The sequence below is a fragment of the Agelaius phoeniceus genome, chromosome 3 (genome assembly GCF_051311805.1).
Source record: "Agelaius phoeniceus isolate bAgePho1 chromosome 3, bAgePho1.hap1, whole genome shotgun sequence".
Classification (NCBI taxonomy): Eukaryota; Metazoa; Chordata; class Aves; order Passeriformes; family Icteridae; genus Agelaius; species Agelaius phoeniceus.
Window position 1 is genome coordinate 72,889,806 of NC_135267.1, and position 23,447 is coordinate 72,913,252.

Genomic DNA, 23,447 nt, shown 5'->3' on the forward strand with positions numbered 1-23,447 from the left:
TGTGCATATCAACAGTAACATTTCATGACATCAGGAGTACTTGTTAGCTATAATTACCTAAAGCTATTGACTTAATAACTGGAACAATATAGGATCCTTCTAATTATCACTGGAGGAAAATTCTGGACTAGCATCTCCAGAGCATTAACCATTAGTTATTTGTCCCAACCGGCCAATCAGATGTAAGTGAGGTGTTGATATAAAGGTTCTGAACTGTAACTGTTGATAGAAATACTTCTTGAAATAAATATCATTCACCTACACACAAAGGAAAGGGAAAAAGCTAAAGAAATAGAACATGTAAGAATGGGCTTCTTTTCTTTTTCCCATAAGAAAGCTCACTGGATTTTAATTTAATTTATTTTATGGCCTTCAATAATCCAAATATTCACAAACTTTCTTTTTTCTCTTGAAAATTTAATTTTATACTTTTCCCAGAACGAAATAATAGGAGGAAGAGGCATTTATATGCATAGTATTGTCTCTTATGTCTTTACAGTATTATTTATTATATAGCCTTAAATTCCATGGTGTTACATTGATAAGACTAATAGAACTTCTGCTTGCATTACATTTATCATGTTATTTTCCTCCAAAAATAATATCAGCTATATTCTACATTTTTGGTGCAAATACGTCAATATTTTAAATCAATATATTTGTATTAGAAAGTACAGTCCATGTAGCAAATGAATGTTGTCTGAAGCTGTCAAAATAGCCATTAAAGGCTGAGGTATATCTCATGCTTTCCAAGTCATCACATCATTAAGCCACCACATATAAGCTCTGGAAGCTAATTTTAACTTAATAACTCTATTCTTTAGTTCATCTAATCAAACTTTTGGGAAAAAGTCCCAAAAAGTCCCTTTTTGCTTTGACACTGTTCCAAGTCACTTAACTCTTACTGCTTCCTCAAGAAAAATGCTACTTTAATCAAAAATGATGTGACAACTGTATAGGGAAAAACAGTTGTTCTCAGTATCCTTTAGAATTCCATTGAAGAAACTGTCTGAATGAATTATCTAACTGCTACATAAGAAGTAACAGACATTTAACCCTGCCTGATGTTCCCAAACTAAAAGAAAACACATAAATATGACCACTAAACTATATTATTACTGCATATTTACATATGCACACACTATAATTCTTTCTGAACTTCATGCTGTTCCAAGACTGTCCTTAAGTAATTGCATATTACCCAACTGAACATTCTTCCAACTCCTAACAATTGAGTATACCCAGGCTGTTCATTAACACTGTTGGCTGAGAGACCAGGGAATACAAACATAAAGTATCTTGCTTAAATCTTAGCCAGTATTTAGAAGGTTAAGACCTGCTTCTTAACTATGCTTTCCTTAAGAGGTGTATTCATTTACTCCTAACACATGAATACAAAGAAACTAAAGCAATTTATCGTTCAGTGGACATTATCCACTGGTTTTGCCTTATAAAGTTAAAAAAAAAAAACAAACAACAAGAGACAACAACATAAGCCCCACTATTTTCATCTCTTCTTTCCTCTTTCTTCTTCTGCATTTAACAAATCTTTTCTTCCTGATTTGCTTCTCTGCTAGCTAGCTCCAACCCACTCTGCATCATGGCTTTTCTGATTTTATTCACCTCATGCTCTAAGACTATTTCTGGTGTTATCAGATTTTATTTTTTTTTTTACTTTCAGGTCTTCAGAGAAAAAAAAATTCTTTTTATTCTTGTACCTCCCCTGTGTCCTCTGTATACAACTCTGCATTTTACATAAACAAGTACCACCATGTTGACCAAATGTATCTGTATCTTACAATGAGGTAAAGAAATTACAGTGTCCACTGTCACCAAATTACCCTTCATCCTTGATTTTTAACCATGCCATGCAGAATTTTGCCTTAGTAACAAATTACAATTGTACCATTCACAGTCATTAAAATTCCCTGAAGCAAGAGTAAATGAAGAAACAGTGCTTTTATCAGCACAAATAAATTGCACTGATACTTCTTAAAAAGCACAGAAAGGCAGTCAAAGAATTGTAAAAAACAGTTTATAGAAAGAGCAGCATTAAATCGACTTTGGAATTCATTCCTGAAACAACCAACCTCTTTTAAGAGCTAACAAGTACAAAATGCTGTTATGAATGTTTTGGAAATGATCCTCAAGCTGTCATTCACTCTCTCCAAGTGTCAGACTGAGATACAGCTTTTCTGGCCAACTGCTTCCTACATGTAGTCTGTAGTTCCTACTGCATGTCCAGTTAATGGGCTGTTTTGTTCCCAAGCCATAAAACCCCTTTTCTGAAAGTAAGAAAGTCACCTACATTTAAACAGTCTAAGGGTAGAGAAGGACAATTGCCTGATTTACCTCTTACAGGCTGAGAGAAAAATAAAGAGGATTTCCATTTTAAAAAGGTATTATGAGAAAAAAGGAAATTGAGCATGCTCAGCACCAACACAGGATCTGGGCTTTAATTTCCTTTAAGACTTTGCTCAAGCCTCACATTATCCACTTCTGGCAAACAAAACATGTGACTGCCCAAGGTTTCATTTTAAAATCATTTATGTGTGCAATATAGATTCTTATATATAATCGAAAAGGTAAATCACATACAGAGAGCTAAATCTCATCTTGACATGTATCAAAAATCTTTTAGCCTTTCTTTACTTGGTGTAACACTGGAAAACTCCTTGCACTCAAGTCCACATTTCCTTCTACTCAGCTTCCTCTCTGAGGCAGGTGTTTAGCAGAGAGACACCTACTGAAACATTTGCTGAATAAGAAACCCCACCTCTTCCAACTTAAAAGAAAGGGCTGATTTGCCTTTTTTCCTTGGTGAACAGTGCAGCTATCCCAAGCAAGTAGCATGTAAGGCTGTTATGTATCACACTCTGTAATCACATTTCAGTAGTTTACTGGTTGTAAATAATATGCATGAGTGCTCCAAGGATGAAAATGCTCTTTTGCTGCCAACATTAGTTGTTTAATGATCTGAACAGCAGAAGCTGCCAATTATTGTATTCCGTTTTGAAGTGTCATTTAAAGCCAGACTTGTAATTATGATACCTCAGGTATACATTTACAATTTAGCTAGAGAGCTCCAAGAATGTAACTTGAGGAGTCGGGGAACAACTACTGATGATTATACATCAATTTCACCTATGGAAAAATACCATGTGTTTTGGATGTTAATGGTCTACCTCACAGCATCAGCTTTGCCAGTAGTTCCAAACTCTGGAGAGGGACCTGAAGTACCTTACACAAGGCATGGCACAGCCATAGCTTAGTTCTGCCAGGCTGGTCACAACTTCAAGGGCTCTACTCAAGCACATGAACAACTTTGTCTAACAAGTCTGTTATGAAGAGGTCAATAACTACTCTAACACACTCCTTAACACTGTTAATCCTTCTCATCACTTAAAACTTACCTGAAACAGCCAGCATTTTGGCTTCAAGTAGAGCTGGTAGTTGAGTCTCAATATCACTCACTTTCCTCCTCAAAGTACTGCAGAGTTTCTGACTTGTGCAAACCTAAATTGAAGCAGACAGCCATGATATAGAATTCATTCATGTAAAAGTATAAGGCAGTTGAAATGGGGCTTCAAATGTTCTTGGTTAACAGACATGACATAACATCCTGCAGCAAGGTAAAAAAACTTAATAAAAAGTGATGTCTTTACAGAAACACCCAACATTGAATCAAAATGTCCAGGCTGTGCTGCACATTCTATTATTAAAACAGGGAATGGCATTAACATTAGCTACCTGCATGGACAGGTAGGAGAGAGGACATGTTTCACTACTACATACATGAGGCTGCAGACAGAAGAATGGCCATTGTACAAATTCTGCACAATTTCAGTATTAATAATCATGCTTGAAGTGGAGCACAACTAAACCAGTATTTGGAGATTAAAATTCCATAACATACAATGTGCACTGATTTTTATACAAAATATACTATGCTCTGCATTTTAACTGAAAAAAGGCAACAAATTAGGCTGTATCAGCTTGATTCTGTACTTTGTTTAACATCAGGACAGAAATGACTAGGGTTCAGGTTTCTGACTTTCCCTTGCTCTCTTTTTTATCTTTTTAAGTGGAGGTCCTTCAACAATCAATATGGTTTGGTATTGAAAACATGGAGAGAGGAAAAAATAAAGAAAAAAATAAAAAGGAAATTCAGCTTTTACTGAATTCTAATTTCACTGAAATTACATTTCAGTGTACATTGGCACCTCAGAAGGAGCTTATGCACCATGCAAAATTTATACAAGTCCCACATATTCAAAATATTGGGGTTTACTCCATATTACATCATTTTGGAAGGAAAGGAAAATGAACAAACAAAAACCTTTCACTGAACCAAGGCAAATCCTTTGTTTTGGAGGCAGACGCCAAACACTTTCTTAAAATAGTAGCTGACACTTTAGAAAACATTGCATGCATTGGAACCACAACTAAAGCAATAGTCAAGACAGGCACAGGCCAGTTCTGAAATGATGTCACGTGAAAGGCAATCTCCAGAGAGAAGTTTCCCTGCCTTCCTTCACTTTTATTTCTCCTTCCTCAAAAACAAGCGCCATGCTTATTAACAGAGGCACAGTTATCACTTCACTTTTTAAAGAGCAAAACTTTATAGTTCTAATGGTTTACCTGTTTGTACAATTAAATTATAATAATATACAATAATATAATAATTTGTACATAACACTAGCTTTAAATCCTTTTAAATTAATAACACCCTCTTGCTTTGCTGAGATTATTTGTTAACTATAAATGGGTTAATTTTTTTTGAGTCAACAGAACTATCCTCCAGGCAGTAACTGTTATTTGTAAAGACTTCAGAGTCATCCTATTAATTTAAAAACACATATGGCTTCTGCACCTTCTATAATTTTTTAATTCCCAGATATTTCAGTTTGTTTCAGCACCCCCTTCTAAGTGACTTACCAGCTAATTCAGTTAAAATGTTTTTAAAACCCCAAACCTGTCAGAGGTGAATAAACGTGCCTAAAAAACCCAAAGGCCATTTCTGTCTCCCATCTCCAAAATAAATCTGAAAGTTTTTAATGACTTCTTTCCAAGCAGTACTCTCTCTTTAGGGGCATTGAATGGCTCAGTGAATTGCAATTAGATGGGGAATCTTTCAGCTCCAGGAAAACTGCATGAATATATCCCATGCTGGTAATAAGTTAAAGTCATTATCACTAGACAGCTGTTTGGCAATTATGCAAAATAAGGTGGGATGTTTAATCAGTTTCTAGTGAGCACTGTCCACTTTTTAAGTCCCACTGTCAGAACAAAGCTTGCTGGCACTCTTTATTAATGGACCAAAATGCAGGGACCAGAGGCAGAAAGGCAGCCCCTCCAACTCAGAGATGATTCTTCTGGAACATGAGATAAGGAGGTTGCTGGGCCCCTGCTTGTATCAATGTCACATGCATTCTGTAGATAAATGAACAACATTAATCTTCAGACCTATCATATGGCATAGTTCAACAAAACTAAATGAGCAAGTGGGAAAGACAAAGTAATATCCCCTAAACTAATGGCACTGCTTCTGAGTTACATCAGGGCTACTCTATAAGCTCCAATCCTTTTCATTTTTTATAATTATTGTATCTTCATAACAGATCCCATTATTCATTACATTAGCTTATTCAGCCACTAAGGAAAGGTTATTTCTTAGCTAACAAAGATGGTGAACATTCACAGAGCCAGTGTCCTGGACTCTCAGTGAACACCATCCTTCTCTAACCAGCCTGACTGCTCTCAGTGACCAGCTCTGCTGTGACCCACAGACCAACAAGCTCAAAGTCTAAATGTCTAAAAGTCTAAAAAATCTCCTTCAGTTTCTGCAAAGTGTTTTTGCAGACAAGTATTACTGTATTTATTTTTAAATCCTCTTCAGTGGTTTCTGAGATTTTTTTAAAGCAGGCTTTTTGGTTTTATTTAAAAAGGGCTCTTGTTTAGGAATATACCTTACAAATCTGCATTCAGAGTGAAATATTACTCAAAAAAGCAGTCTATCTGAAACCAGTAGGAAGCTGGTTAGCAAAGATATGAGGAATCAAGATGAAAAACAGCAAAATATCAAAGGCAAGTTTGCCCATTGTCATCCTCTTCCATCTTTCCAGCTTATGATCTTAATCTAAAGCAGCAAAAACAGGGACAAGGACAGCAAGTAAAGCACTGGAATTGACTCTCCAATCATATCAAGAGAAAAGAAGTTTTGAGTAACCTTCACATTTCTTTAGAACAGCACCTTGGAAAAGATAAACAAATTCTGCTAACACTGCCTAAAGGAAGGAACAGTCTACCTGGTCTCCCACACATCACAATCTTGCCATTAGTGAAAGCAGATATTAATTTCTGCAGGAAAGTGGTGAATAAGGGGCAGCACTCCCTTCATTAGCAGGCAAAAATTAGCTTTTGCAGCCACAGCTGAAAACAGGAGAGACGAGGCAGAAAAGGCCATAGAAATGCCAGTGGCACAGGGGAAAAGGATAGACCTTTGACAAAGGAATGTTTTCACCATACAATAAAAAGGTTTAAAAGACCAGCTCTATTTATTTTGAGATGAAAATAATAGGATGAGATGATATGAATAAACTAAATAGGAAATTATTTGGAGGAGTCTCACTACATGCTTCCTATTTATCTTCTATAACAAATAAAAGTAATCACATAGGACTGGAATAAAATTAAAATAGTATTTTATCTATTGAAAATTTAAAGAAAAAAAAATCCAAGCTGTGAAAAACTATCTCACAGACTTCTCTACTGTAACCCAATGGCTTCAAGTGTTATTGAAAAAGTGTCTAGCTACTGTGGTGATAAAATAAAATCTCATGAGACTTTTTCTGGGAAAAAGGTAAATTCCATACCTTATGCTTTAGCTTGCAAATGGCTTGAAACAACACTTGAAACATCACTTTGAGCTACTTAATGTCTCATTCATTTTAGTAGATGAGTTGTAGGTCAGTTACAATAATTTTCTTGACCCTTTATTCATAGTCATTTAAAAAATACAGGGGTAATCGTTGTTACCTTCTATATTAATTTTCCCAAGATGTGGGTATAAGCAAAGAATAGAGAAAATGAGCTCAAAATAAAGTGGAAGAGAAGGAATGAATGGTTATGAGATGCAGTCTTCAAATTATCTTTTCAACAGTGCACAGTCAAAGTGTTGGCCAAGACAATTAGGAAGTACAGATGATGACATTTTTACTGATTTTGGTAACCGCTATTAGAGAAAACATGAAAAACAAGTTTATTTCAGAGCATAAATTCATTATTAATCAAAACCCAGAAATATTTTTCACTTCCTGTTTTGTATAGATCTATGTGAATTGTCTAGAGTTCTTTTTTTTTCCTAGAGCATTCATGGAGCAACTGGGCCATTCTGAAATTAAACTTTAGTGTTCTATTTCTTGAAAGGAGCCCATGAAATAAGAAAGATAAAGGAAAAGAATTAATATTTCTAGTTAGAAACAAAAATTGTGCTAAATAAGCTATATCACTTTTCTTTGTATTTTTAAAGGGTATGAAAATGAGATTGCTAGCTAGATTATTAGTGAAATGGTGGGGAAAAGAGGTACTTCATTTATGTTCTTCCCTTCACACCAACAAAACCAGTTAGACAAGAAAGTAAGAGATTCTGTATTAACAGCCAAAGCATTCAGCTGTGACCATGGTTTCATGAAGCTGAGGAGTGTGTTTCTGAATAGAGACCTCAGCAAGAGCATGGATTGCTAGTAAAAAAGCTGAGAAAGATGAGATTACTCTATCTGCTTCCTGAAGTATTATAATCCCTGTGGCCTGTTCAAACAAAAAGTTGGGGAGGGCTTTTCAGTGTGTGTTTAAAAATATTTATGTGCAAAATCTTCTTAGAAGGAGCACCACAAAACCAACTTCCTAAAACAAAGGCAATATGCATGCTGTGATCTGCTTCTGTAAATATTCTGAAGAACTGAAAACATGTACTTACTTTGGCAGTAGTTTCTTTAATGGACATGCTATACATTTGTTCTTTCTCTTGAAGGCTAGAAGGAATTAAAATAAAATAAAATAAATAAATAAAATTAAAAAGTTAACCTCTGCTCAACATGGCCTGCTACACAAGACACATTTTCATATGGAAATAAAGTGTCAAGCTGACTCATACTAACACAACAGAGTCAATTTTAAGACAAAAACTATGCTTCATTTCAGGGTTCCTAATGACTAACCAACATCACCTTTACAGTTCTTTATTAACAAGTATACAGATTTTACTTACCCTTTGAAGCACAATTATGATTATTTGTGTAATCATAATACCTAAAGTATAGTGAGAAGTTCCCAGAAATATCCAGGACTGGTGTTTTGCTAGACTATCATCTAAAAACCTAACACAAAGGCATTTCTGACACAAAGAACTGGCAATTTACAACCCAGTTTTCAGCTCTACCAGAAAAAGTTCAACTACATTCACTTATTCTCACAGTAATTTTACATGAAATCCCAGTACTCAGTTTCTTTAGATCCATAAAAACCCACCAAATATTTTCACCAAATTGATGCAACAGTGGGCTGAAATTGAGGCACTACCCATGCTTATATGAACAAAATGAAAAGATTTTTCCCATATATTAGAAGCATGGAGGTTTCCTACTTTTCTATTATCAGATCTAAAATAAACCTGTTCTTTTGGCTCTTGTAAATAAATCCACCATTTACATTTTTAACATGAAGTTCAAAAATCCAAGTAAATCAAACATCAGGAGTTAGGAGAGAGGTTATTTTTTGCAATTTTTGCTTTAATACTCCCCTCTCTCTGACTTAGGAGGTGTACACTTTTTCTACATTGTTCAATTACTTTATCACACACTATTTTCTTTTCTATCAAACACCTCAGTTCTGTGTATGTGACAGTCAGCACACTCCATTAGCAGCCTCTCAATTTTTCCTCATGCCTTATGTGTTATAAAAACTATTTATTTCATGACTTACCATTACTATTTTTTCCCAAACAAGAACTAATGATATATTCTGAGCTTTTCTCTAGTGTTAGGCATTGAAATATCCAGACATATCAGAGACATCACTGGATTTATTTCAGTGATGCTCCCGCATGACAAGGCAGCGCTGTATTAATTTTACAGGTGGAAGAAACAAAAGCCACGGTTATTCAGAAAGCACACTATGACTGAGCGCCTGTTTTTACATGCACACAGCTCCTGCTGCCTATGCATTCCTCCTCTGTATGCATTTCAGTTTTCTTTTGAGAACCTGCCCTGATTTTCCAAGCACAGCACTTCCTGAGCCCTAGTTCAAGAGTCAGCACTTTCACGAGCATGAATCCCAAAGCAGGTGAAGTTGAAGTTGCAAACAGCTATTGATCACCTACAGAAAGGCTGGTTGGACCATCCTGGCAAAATGCACACAGGAGTGAAATAGCCTCAGAGGCAGAATTCAGAGTATCATTTAATCACATTAATGAGACACCTATTTGCATTGCTGTCCCTAATACCCTGCTTCAAGGAGCACACATCTTTCCTATCTACAGCCCAGTCAGGCCTGTCACCTCATTACCACCCCAGCACCTGTGCAATGAAACAATCAGAAATGCAGCTGCCTACCTATGTAAAAGTGTTTAATGACATTTCTCACAGAGTCTCAAATGTCTCCCTTTTCTACAGCAATATATGTGCAAAACATAAAGTATTGCTGGTGTAATGATGCCATTATCAGCTCCCTGCTTGCCTCTGGGCATGCCAGACAGAATGAACTATTTAGCCACTTCTTTTCTTATGCTTTGGAGCTCCCAGTGACTTTCAGCATCTCCCACAATTGGCATCTGAGCTGGTCAGGTTATGTAAAAAAAAAGATGGGCTTTGTGTACAGATGTCAAGGGGCAGCAGCAAGGCTGCAGTGTGTAATTGAATGAATACTGGGTGACTGACCCAATTGTACTGAAAATGCCTCATAAAATTCAACTCTAAAGACCCAGGCCATAATAAAATATAAAGTGCACTTTTAGCCAGAAGAACAACAGTATATAGATGGCAACTCTAACAAATACCTTCCATGTGCTCTTCCTCTCATCTGTTTCCTTTCCTCACAGAAAGCCCCCCTCAGGTTCATACATTTCACTGCTCTGCATAATTCACACAGCTAACAGGAAGAGAGATCAATTTTTAACCTCTTTTGAAGCAATGCATTCAAAACAGCATGGCAAACTAGGACCGAGTTGTCAAATCTGCATTGCTAACAAGGATGCACAAAGCCATGCAGACTTTCAGGACCAGGTGCTGAGTGGGGAAAAACATTCTCCCTATACCCAGATTTCTTTTTCATGAGTCTCTAACAAGTCACTAAAAAATAAATAAAGAATCAAATGCTGCCACTACAATGACAACAAAACTATGGCTTTAAGAAAATTTTGTGGAACTACCGTTTTAATGGAATTTTATATTAATCTGACCTATAACAATAAAGGATATCATTAGTAAGTAATTCATTTCACCCAAGCTAGCGATAGCTGGATTAACCAGAAACTCAAATCTAAACATCTTTCTGTTACAGATACAGCATTCACACAGACTCTTACAAGTGCATTTGTTTTATTTATGGTATGCATTCCACAGTAATATTCTGTTTCAAATCCTTGTTAGCCTTCACAGTGATACCAGAGGAATCCCTTACCCCTTGCAGAGATTAGCATCATACAATGCACACACAGCAATCAAAACCATGTAGGAACCAGCCATCGTTACCAACTACAAACTGCTTTTAACTACATTTATTCCCAGGTTGTTTTCTTCCACCACAAAACACTGTCACAGTGAAGCCCCTCACAAGCTTTCCAATTAACTGACAAGGTAATGACCCACAAGAGTAACCAGGCAGTCAATACTGATTCATTCTACCAACAAAGAGCTTTAACCGCCATGATCTATTACATGTGACTTGAACCAGAAACAGCATTTTCTTTTACAACCACCCTGGAGCATCATATTTCATTTTAAGAGGGGTATTCTGTCTGCTTAAAAGCTGCTTTAGGTATTACTACAAGGGTAAACGACTTTAGAAAGAGCTCTTTGGAATAACACAAAATTCTTGCCTGGGAAGGCGTTCATACTTTTGACTCGTTGCTATTCTTTTCTGACAGAACAGCTAATCAAGAGTTTGACAGCTTCTCCTCACAGTCTTAGCAATCCATTATGAGGACCATTTAGAACTTACTTCTCAAATTCATTATAAGCAAACTCTATCACAGAGAAAGCAAAATTCTTGACCCAGCTGATGCAAGGACTAAAGCAAGGCAGGAATTCAATTAACACAAATTTAACTGACTAAATATGAAGGAAAAGAAAGGTTTTTAACACTTGCAGAATCCACAGCAAACTATACCTCATGTGCAGTGTATCTTCATTCATGTAGATGGCCACACAGGCCTTTCATTTGAATGACATGCCATGGACTTGCAGACATTGGGATCCATTAGGAGGAAAGAAGAACAGGAATGTACACGTGCTACGTCCCAGAGTATCACTGCATACAGGCTAGACTAGAACAGGAAAGCAGGAGCTGAGGGATTATGTAATTTCTGGATGACACATGAAGCAATACTTTGGCAAAACACAGACTTTGGCTGGAGAGCTGCAGGAGGATGTGGAAATGCTGCATGCTCAGGAACAGAAGTTGATCTGGCACGTAACAAGAGATTATGGGGAAAATTTTCAGATCCAAATACTTCAGGCAGTACCCTTTAAGTACCTCATTTTACTGATATTAAAGAGTTGCTACTAAATATATTTAATTGTAATAACACAGTTGGAACCTGCTGAGATGATGATGTTCATAATTGGGAATGGTGTGCAGGCAAAATAAAGGACGACAATTTCAATGCAATAGGGGACAGAAGGAAGAATAAGAATCAAGTGGTCTGGTTCCCTCATCCCTCACTCTATCACACCTCCCCACAGTACCACAGAGGACATTATGTGTCATGATATAATAGATAATGTTTAAAATGCCTTTTAAAGAATCTTCTGAGAAGTTTAAATTTGCATGCAGGAATTACAGATACTGTGGAAGTGGCTTTGTTCAAAGGAAGGCTAACTAGCACAATACTGGGAAGAATGGCTTTTTCCAAAAGGAAGGCATGTTTCTGAATGTCTTTCCTTCCACTATGCTAGTATACTTCCCTTTGCATACCAAGCTATTATGTATTTACGTTTTGCTTCCTAAGAAAAAATTCAAAGAATGCAAATGGGCAAAAGGCAATTCATGCTGTTCTCCATATTCAATTTGTATAAATATACACACTGCTTAAACAGAAACAGTTCCTGTATTAATAATAAAATTTTTATTCAGCAACAAAAAGCGCAGTCAGAATTTATTTTTGTATCTACACAACAGAACATACCACACACAGGGTACTGATATAAAACAAATAAATCCTGTACTAAAAATTCTTATTTTTCATAAAGAAATTAAGCTGCCATTTCTGATCCCTTTCTGAACACACTGAAAGACAAGTAAAAAGTCCTTTAACAGCAAGTATTCTCCTTTACATTACTGTCACCTAAAAAATTATTATCTTGTCATTACACTCCCAATCTCCACACCACAATACAGTGCTTAAGCAAAAAGCACTTTAATTTCTTTAAAACTAAGCACAAGTTAGAACAATTTAAAATTACCCATATTTGAATTTCTAATTCAAGAATAACAGTCTAGAAGCCCACGCTCAGATTGTATGCAAAAAGCATGATGGGCTGAACCCTCAATTCAGATGAATATGTATTTCCCTCTAGATAAAAATCAGCAAATTTAAACAGTTTACAGTTTGAATTTGGCCCAGAGTAATGAGACTGCCTGCAAACAATAAGGTTACTGTGATCATTCTCATGATCACAACTGCAAGGACCATGGCTTTTACAGCTTTATGTCTTCTAACAAGATTCTTGTTCCAATTCTGAAGTCAGAAGAAGCCATACTCTCTTAGAAGATAAAAATATATAAACAAAGCCCTACACTTGTAATCTTGCTTTTAACAACAAACAGAAGCGGACCTTCAAAAAAAAAAGCTTTTGTCCAGTCCCTGCAAAAAAAAACAATCACAAGTGCTACTTGGGGAACCTTTGGTGTAAATGTCTGCTAGAGTCTACATCAAGGCAAAAATCCACCAAAAGTCTTCAGTATATGGACTTCACTGGGTTTTTAGGGAATAAATCCACAGTATAAAATCAAATCAATCAATAACTTCCTTGTGATTTTATAGTTCCCTCAATGGGCGTATTTCAGAAAGTTTTGAAAACAATTCATAAAAAAAGAGCTTTGAACAAAACTATATTTAACAAGAGACATCTTTAAGCTAGACACGTACAAGTAGGACTAAAGAAAAAAAAAGAAGAAAAAATGAAGAAAAAACATACTTGTTTCCAAAGTTTTCTTGAGGAAAACCAACAGATTATTATTTACAGATACCATGGGCAGACTTTAGCAGGACAAGACCTACAGGGCATTGCTGGCCCTAACTTCTTCTCAATTAGGGACATTCAGGGCTAGAATGCATTAAATGCACTAATGTAAATAACCACTTTTTGTTCTCTTTTGAAACTCTTTACCACAAAGTTTGATTCTACCTAATCAAGAAAGAAATGGGATAACAAGATTTTCATTGGATGTGATTGTCTCATAAGCCTGTCTGGGCTACACATCTGAGTATCACCATATCAAGAATGCAATTTTTCAGCCAAGCACGTAAATTCCTTTTCATCTTTGTGCAATGATCCATGGGACTTAAAACAATGGTATTTTCACAGCAGCATATCTTTTTAATGGGAAGTAAAACCACTCTTTAAACCTAAGTGAGGGTTTTCCAAATAAACTCCGGTTTTTTTCTTCGATAATGCAGCCCAGAGAAAATTTCTATATGACGACAGAGCTAGTTAAAAAAATATAAAAATAGAAAATTTCTGCTCAGCTGATGTGGTAAAAATCCAATTTCTTTATCTAAACCTGAAAGCGCTCTTGAGGAAAGGACTTGGACATTAAATACAAGGAGAGAAAAGTTGTGTTTAACTCATAATAAAAATGAAATTTCTGACAGCTGCAAGGACTAGTCACCTGAATTAGAAGTAAAATACAAAGTCTCACCTTGGAAAACTTCCAACCTCAAAAATTAATCTGATCTGGGACAACAACTATCAAGAGATGTACTTTAAGGCACAGGAGCATCACACTTTCTGCACATTTCAATCTACAAAGTTCTCGAAGGAATATGAATGAGAACCCAAAATTATGCACCTACCTCTGAGTGATCAGAGAGGTGGCTTTTCTTCTTTTTGAAGAAGAGCAATTTGCTCTTTTTCAAGCTATCATTTGCAGAGCAGCATTTCTTCACTGTTGCTATACATCAAGGATTGCTTTAATACATGTGCTGCCCCACTCAAAATTTTTCAAGAGTCAGAACTAAAAATACACTTTCTCAATGTTTGTATAACCTCAGCTCACCAATAGGGTTTCTCACTGACTCATGGGTTGCTCAATGACTGTATTTCCCTTTGTCAACTCTCAAAGACTTACACCTATAGGAAGTGTACTTTAAAAACTCATCATCCTGCCCAGCTCTTGCATACATAAGAACTCTAAACAGAGTCAACTCTTATTTGCTGAGTGCTGCCAGACAGTAGCCCCAGTTAAGAGACATGAAGAAAAATCAGGGCATTGGATGACACATCACAATTTTTTATAAGAATGATCAATAAAGTGGTTTCTTAAATGCCAGCAATACAAGGACAGAGGCAGAATCTCAGTATGGTTTTGAGGTTTTTACATAAAATCACTCCAGCAGAAACTATCAGTTCACAGACACCTGAAGATGCTGCTGGCATCTTTAATCATCACAACAAGCTCTATTTTTATTGCCATGTATTGAGAAATCTTCTGGTCCTATAAAACACCATTCAGACAGCCAAACCAGCTGGCTGTTTCAACCAACCAAACCATTCATATGTTGCTGGGTTTCCCACCACTCTTCTGCCAGCTGATGCTGCAGGGCAGTTGAAGCAGTTGTTGCTTCAGCTGCTATCAGGAACAGGAGCATCAGAATGAGAACAAAGGGACAATAAAACAGCTATCTGTAGGAGCAGTTCATCACATCCTAACTAATACTTTCCCCAGATTTTCTGACATATCAATATATCCCCATTCTTCTGCTACATCTGTCTGGACTGCACAAAAACTAGAGCTTGCCCACAGCAGCTGCAATTATTCTCCTAAGAATAACATCCATTTTATTTCACTGACTGAAAGGGTCTGTACCCTGAATATAGTTGCTAGCTGTTTCTCTTCATTATATACAAACTAATTTAGTATCATACATTGATTGAGACAGCTGGTCATTTTTCCCTGCAGAGAAGTAAATCTCATTGTGCACATACCCAGAGGAATCAGCACATACGTGGCCAGGGCTTTATAGGCTGCTACGTCCCACTGGATGCTGTTCAAGCAAGCAGGGGGAACCAGATGCTCAGCAGGGAAAACCAGATTCCTCATTACACCATACACGTGAGCACTCAAGCAAGTGTTACTTATCCTTCTGCTGCGAGTTTTTCCTTCTATAACACTGCTTGGAAAGACAAAAAACTGCCTTTAAGATTGCTCCAAAACAATTCAGGTTGACAGCAATGGCTCTGTCCTCCACATTGGAAGACTGGCTCTTTCCTTTCCCTGCTCTGTTTTTAATCTCCCCTGTTCTTCCCAAGGAAGGCCAGTGCCTATGGTATGGGAGTAGACTTTGCAGAAGCCCTTTTTCCTCCCTCCAAAGGGTGTACCCTCTCCTCCTCTAGTGGGATCAGAATCATTATGAACTTCTGAGCCACGTTTGCACCTTCACAGAAAGCAAATTCACATCATGTGCCAAAGCATAGACACTTTATGGCACACAGTTCCTCCTAGATTTGCTGCCACAAGAAAGGAAACAAAGCCACTTGCCCATGAACTCTACCCCTATGCAAAGAACAAAGGAATGAAATTAATCCTAGGCAGACAAAATGGAGAAGAAAATACCTACCTACCTACCTACCTATCTATCTATCTATCTATCTATCTATCTATCTATCTATCTATCTATCAGAAAGATAAACTTTCCCAATCAGTCAGCTCACTCTTTTCTTTCACCTATGACTTGTCTTAGCCTCTCACAAAAGACTGTAGCCAAATACTTTGAGAAAGCAGAGATGATGCCCTTGTCAAAGACAAACCCAGGTATGGGACTAGCTGAAAATGAGACAGTCTTATTATCAAGGCTCAGGCTATATGATGGTATGATAAGAAATTAAGAGTTCCTCTGGAATGGCTATTACAAAGACACAAGGGGACTCAGGTGGGTGTTTGGGATAGTGGCTCTAGAGGCAGAGGACATTAGGCAGTTGAACACCTTGCCTGGACTATCAGAAAACCCATCTACAGTAGGACTCCTGAAGGTGGAAGAGCAACGAGTGCCGATTGCCACCTCAACAGTGCACTGCCAGCAGTACAGAACAAATCGAGATGCCATGATCCCCATCCACAAAATGATCCGTGAACTGGAGAGCCAAGGGGTGGTCAGCAAAACCCACTCACCCTTCAACAGTCCCATCTGGCCTGTGCACAAGTCTGACAGAGAATGGAGATTGACTGTGGACTACCGTGGCTTGAATGAAGTGACTCCACCGCTAAGCGCTGCTGTGCCGGACATGCTGGAACTCCAGTACGAGCTGGAGTCCAAGGCAGTGAGGTGGCATGCCACTATAGACATTGCTAACACATTTTTCTCCATTCCTCTGGCAGCAGAATGCAGGCCTCAGTTTGCTTTCACCTGGAACCGGCTGCCACGGGGGTGGAAGCACAGCCCCATCATCTGCCATGGACTGATCTAGAGTGCACTGGAAAAAGGGTGAGACTCCAGAACACCTACCATATATTGATGACATCATTGTGTGGGGGAACACAGCAATGGAAGTATTTGAGAAAGGAAAGAGGATCACCCAGATTCTGCTAGAAGCCAGCTTCACCATCAAGAAGAGCAAAGTCAAGGGACCTGCCTGAGAAATCCAGTTCCTGGGAGTAAAGTGGCAAGACAGATGGAGTCAGATTCCCACCAAGGTCATCAACAACATCACCACAATGTCTTCACCAATCAGCAAGAAGGAAACACAAGCTTTCCTAGGTGCCATAGGTTTTTGGAGAATGCACGTTCCTGAGTACAGCCAGACTGTGAGCCCTCTCTCTCTACCCAGTTACCTACAAGAAGAACGCTTTCCACTGGGGCCCTGAACAGCAGCAAGCAATCTCTCCCAATGACAAAACATGACAGCCCATTCTAAATCCTTCCCTAAGTTAGTATGTGAAACTATGTTGAAGTCTTTTTTCCAACTTTACTCAAGTAAACCAAGTTCTCTAAAAAAACTCCACCTTTTGTCTTCATCAGTCTTTGTCCTCAACTGAAGTTGCTGAACACTTTGAGTACACTCCCAACAAATAGGATTTACACCCTCCTGAGTACTTGTACTTCATTTCAAATTGATCTTTCTCAAATGAACTCCAGGCGTCACAAAAGCAGAGTGAACTGGCTGCATAAGTGTTCAAGTTCAGTTCCTTGCACCACTGGCCACCCTCTAATAACTAATACACATAACAGAGAATTTCCTTATCTTCAGGTGGTCCCACAAAGCCACCATAGAACAAATGCCTACTAATCAAAAACTGTTCTATGTGAAGAAGAGGTGGAACATTCTAATATTTTGAAAGGTATATAATTGAATTTCTTTCAACCAGCAATCAGTGCCCAGACAATAGTCCAGATGGAACAGTGCAATTTATTTTAAGAATGGCATGCTGTAAGAACACATGCGTCTGCAGATATGGATAAAACAAAGAAACTGCAAAATGAAACTAAAAATGAACTGAAGTAAAACAGATTTCCCTAGTCTGAGTTGTGAAATGGAAAGAAACAAATAAAGGAACTAACAGATATTGAAGTGAATAGGTCAAATAATTAATATGGTCTTCTTTTATAATTAGAAAATGCAAGTTACACCAGTTAAAAACATGTATTTCTGAAATGGTGTCCAGTAGCAAATATGAAAATTATATATTTGGATACTTTTTGCAATCTCCAGAAGAAAGTACTTCATGCTGAAGTACTCAGACCCATTTTCCTCTGATTTCAGTGTGTTGTCTTCAGTTAAAACACTGGCATGTGTCGCAGTGCACATAACACCAGCTGTTCCCACCTTTTAAACACATCTCCACACAAACTCATACAAGTGAACTGAGCTTTTACCCTGCAATTTCCCATTTTAAAATAATTATGGTACCCTTTAGCTTACCAAGAGCAATTAGGATGAGCTGGATGAGCAAAACGACCACATTCTGCAGTCTCAACCTCAGTGAGAATTCCCTGTCAAAACATTCTTCTTTGCCCATTAACCAGCAGGTTTGAACCGTGTCTTCCGATAGCCCTCGAGTAAGGTCCCAGGGTAATGCGCCTAACATTTCTTAATTCTTCAAACTCAAAGCATGCTTTAGGTATTGACAAAGGCTCTTTGTATTTAAAAAGTTCAGCACATACCAAAGATAAGGCAAAACAAAGAGCACTCCTGAAAAAATAACAACACTTGACAAGAAAAATAAGCTTAGAACCAATGCTCATCCCAGTGTTGTATATGACTTGCTCTTTTCCTCCTTCACACAGAAGGGCAAGTACTTGAGCAAGTATTCTTTGTTTAATATATCCTCTCATGTTCCTGGAAGTTTGCTTCAATATATTGAATAATTTTTTATCTTTTAGCGAGCTGCAAGCCACCAAATACAATTCATTACAGCACAGATTGTCTTAAGAGATGCTTCACACTAGCCCTGCCTGTGTTACTCAGTGCTGAATGCAATTCATGTAGTCAACAAATAATTATGCAAAAGCACGTTATAGCAGTACTTCACTGACAAGCACAATGTTGCTAGAATAAATACAGAGTATCTTGCAGCCCAACAGTGAGGGGTTTGTAATTCACTGTCCATTGATATTGAACTTTCTACATAATCACTGATCTCTAGCACATGTGCATGAGTAATAGCTTTATTTCTCACACAGATAGCTCTAAATTTAGAAAACTTTTTTTCTCCTCTGCAACTATTCCTAAAATCAAATGCACATTTCCAGAAAAACCTCCAGATTAACTATGCCAAGACTTTGGAATTTAAAACTAATATGTTGAACTAGCATCAACAAAGTATGTAAACCTGTCACCTAATAAACAATACTTCTTCCACAAGTACTGATTTAGAATAAGCCAATGCAAGTTGCAACCATGGAAATTCTGGCAAGACAAAGGAAAAAGAGTTTACAGCAAGGGTAGTGAAATGCAGGATGCAAAATCTCCATCTTTGAAGATATCCAAAACTCAGAGAGATAGGGCACTGAGTAACCTGATCTCACTTGGAAATTGTAGCCTCACTTGGAGCAGAAGTTTAAACAAGATAATCCCCCTAAATTATTGTCTAACTGTATGACAATCTGGGGGATGCCCATAGGCACATAGGAATTATACCCACACCAAATGTCTTACTATGTGCATGATGCTTTTTCATCTTACAGAAGAAGAACAGGCCAGAATCAGACATAAAATCTCTGTACTTGAGGTATGATAGACTGCACAGCTCAAAAAGGAAGCCACCTACCAGTTAAACTCACTGTTTATCTGAGTACACTCTCACTGTCAAATAACTGCATTTATGTGTCCTGTATTTGATTTAGCTGAGATGGAGTTCACTTTCCCCACAGCAGCCTCCACAGTGCTGTGCTTTGCATTGGTGGCTGGAAAGGCATTGGTAACACACCAGTGTGGGCTGGCACAGCATCAGCACCCTCTCTCCAACATTCTGCCCTCCCACACCAGCAGTAGGCTGGGGTTAGGCAAAATCCTGGGAAAGGACATACCCAGGACATCTGACTCCCGCTGACCAAAGGGATATTCCATACTACAGGATGTTTGGGATGTCTGCTGATATAGAAGCTAACAGAAGGAAGAAGAAGCAAGGCCATTCATTATTTACAGTGTTTGTCTTTCAGAGCAACCACTACATGTGCTGAAGCCCTGCTTCCTGGGAAGTGTTTTGACATCACCTGATGATGAAAAGAAGAGAATAAAATTGTTTGCATGCATGCAACATTTTGCTTCTGCTTTAGTAAACTGCCTTATCTCAACCCATGGATTGTTTTCCATCTTGTTTTTTCTCCCCAGGCCAGCAGAGAAGAGGGAGTGATAGAGTGGCTTGGTGAGCACCTGGTGTGCAGCCAAGGTCAACACACCAGAGTCCAACAGCAGAACTCCAGCTATGGGAATGAGAGCAGAAGCATCTGACCACTGGTGACAACAAAGTCAACCAACAAGGAAAAAAAAAAAAAATTAATTCATTGCATCTTTTAAAAATGAACAGAAAGGAAAAAATTACTTTAAAATTTTCATTCCTGTTATAAACTCATTTTGAATAATGAATGCCTGTTTTCTCTCAAGTGATTGTGCTTTTCATGGTGCTAGTAAGCAAACAACTCATAGAAAATTCCTCCTGAACCCATACTATTTAACTCACTTTTAAATAACTTCCCAGCGAGGTAAGTGCAACCCAAATATTACAGCAGCAATGAAAGTAATCTGAATATTCTTTCATAAGCAAACCCAAAACTAAGAAAACTCAAATCAGTTTCTCATACTGCTTAAGATCTTTTATTCCTCAATCTCAGAAACACAGGTATAAGATATTATTAAAACAAGCTAAACTTAATGCAAGAAACTATTTCTCATAACCTAATTTACACTTTTAAACACATGTCAAAAGAGAAGAATACCTTCTCTATAAAATGTTCTGCTGACTTTAAAAAAATCTGTATAAATTAGCACGCATGAGCAGCAATTTCTCATGAATGTTAATACAACCAAACTAAATCAAATAAACATGGTGGGAGATAAAAAATTGCAAGCAACATGGTTTTTGCTTTTCTGGAAGAAAAGTACATTAGGATAAACAGGAATTTTATTTTCTCTTGGTGACACAGCAGCAGTACCACTTTCAAAGTCCCATCACCAATGTCCAGTACAGTTTCAGTACTTCAATTGCTTTTGTTAAATAAAGATGAGGTTATTTCCAAAATACTGCCAAGAGTAGCTACTTTTCCATTTAAAGAATGCACCTACTGTTCATTTAACTGTGAGTGTCCCAAAATTATTCATGCTGCATCCTCCTGCCCACTGCCTCAAGTCCACTGTCTGAGTCTAGCACTCTGAGGAGTTTGTTGTAATTACAAGTTCATGGAAGCAAGAAGCATCTCTAATATTTACTTGACTGGTGCCTAGTACACACTTTCAGGCTGTAAGAAATACATTTGAATTACTGCATTACCAAACTGGGGAAAGAATTCCACCAGTTAACAAGAAATATAGTGTAAGCTGATGATAGGACTTAACAGTTGATGGACACACATGCTTTCTGCAGGTGGGTCTTCACCATAAGAGAACATTAAGTGCAAGACATTCAAATAACTAAACTCCTCTGAGGAAATACATCGATAGTAGAACTCCAACATCTCTTCTCAGAAAGTTTTAAAGTGTCTAAATCCAGATAATTAGCTGGCACAATGATGAAGAAAACAAGTGACAGCAAATTCAGCAGAACATACAAGAAGATATAAGACTCACATCTAAATTGGAATTTAAATACCTCTTTATTGCTCCTGGAAGATCTAAACTGAATGGAATTCGATAGGAGGATGCTAAGGTGTCATCCACAGCCTTGCTTATTTCCTGCAGCTCTCTCAAAGAAATGCAGCCAAGTAAAGCAGCCAGTTCACAGTCCTGTGACTGAATGAGCCTATCTTGTTCTTCAATTTCTCTTCTCAGCTGTTGATCTTTTCCTTCTAATATGGCCAGTCTTGTTCGGAGATCTTCAATTTCTTTCTGCATAGAACAGAAACCAAAGTTTATTATGAATCTTATAAAAGAAACCCATTCACCCCTAAGAAAAAACAGTACAAGTGTCAGAAGTAGCATGAATTAAATATGTCCAATTTAGCAAACATTAAATGAGACATCTTCTTGCTGACACACAAAAACTCTTATTTCAGTTGTACTCAGAAACTCTAGTGCTTGCAGCAGTCTGAAACTCACCACCTCCAGTCCAGCACCGCACTTCACGTTCCCCTTCCAACATCTACTCTCAGTCCTCTTTCACTTTTAAAATACATAGGTATTTCACAAGTTCACAAGCTAAAAACTTCCACCAAAAAAACAAATGTCAGATCACCCATGGCAACAGAATCTTGTTCTACAGACTGGCAGCTAAACTGATCAAACATCTATCCTGCAGAATATCCCTGCAATGGTTTATCTGATGGTTCCAATTCAACATGAAGCACAGGATGCAAGCATAGAATCACTTGCTATCTAATCAGCCCTTCTGATAATTAACATTTCATATTAACTAAAAGCACAAAATCCTTCCCTTGACTTAAAATGCACAGAACCTCAACATCAGTTGCACTCATTTTTCTAGAAATGCAAATTGTGTGCATTACGATATTGACGTTTCTTGCAAGAGCAAAATACAATTTTTAGAACCACAGAACTGTAGAATCATTAATGCTGAAAAAGAGCTCCAAGATCATTGTGCCCAACTTTGACTGAACAGCACAACTAAACCAGAGCACTAAGTGCTACGTCAAGCCATTTCTTGACCATTTCCAGGGATGGTGACTCCACCACCTCCCTGGGCAGCCTACTCCAAAGCCCGACCACCCTTTCAGTGAAGAAATTCTTTCTCATGTCCAATCTTATTCTCCCCTGGTACAGCTTGAGGCCATTTCCTCTTTTCCTGTCAATTGTTACTTGGGAGAAGAGACCAACGTGGCTACAACCTCCTTTCAGGTAGAGAGTGATAAGGTCCCCACTGAGACCCCTTTTCTCCAGGCTAAACACTCCCAGCTCCCTAAGCTGCACCTCATCAAACTTGTGCTCCAGATCCTTCCAGCTTCATTCCCCTTTTTTGGATGTGCTCAAGCACCTCTATGTCCTTCCTGAAGTGAGGAGGCCAAAAGTTAAAAAAAAAAAATCTTCATTAATTTGTACATCATCCTTGCACAGGTTTTTCCTTGAAAACCCAACAGATAGCTTGCATCCAAGGAAGCAGCACTTGTTGAAGGAAACTGGGTTGCTGAGCTAAAGTTGTCATCAAACTAGCTGAACACCATATTGGAGAATGAGATTCGATTCCTACACTTCTTACCGTCTCTGTGAAACTTTGCAAGCCATTTAAACTATTATGTCCACACATAGCCACAGACTGTATGTTCATAATTTTCTATACAACCTGCAAGAGATCTCTGACATGCTATCTATAGGCACTCAACAGAAATCAAAGCTCAATTTCAA

General features: G+C 37.8%; 1 protein-coding gene across 4 annotated transcripts in view; it reads right to left on the reverse strand.

Annotated features, from left to right (window-relative positions):
• The window catches only part of DISC1 (DISC1 scaffold protein), a 178,981-nt gene that overhangs the window by 93,582 nt on the left and 61,952 nt on the right, over positions 1-23,447 (reverse strand). For all 4 annotated transcript variants that reach the window (XR_013181410.1, XR_013181411.1, XM_077175602.1 and 1 more), the window contains 3 exons: positions 21,742-21,977; positions 7,979-8,033; positions 3,414-3,516 (listed from right to left, as the gene is read on the reverse strand). Coding sequence is in view for 2 of the 4 variants with exons in the window: in XM_077175602.1 (XP_077031717.1) it covers positions 3,414-3,516; positions 7,979-8,033; positions 21,742-21,977 (394 nt within the window). In the remaining 2 variants the exon portion in view is untranslated. The remainder of the gene's footprint in view (positions 1-3,413; positions 3,517-7,978; positions 8,034-21,741; positions 21,978-23,447) is intronic.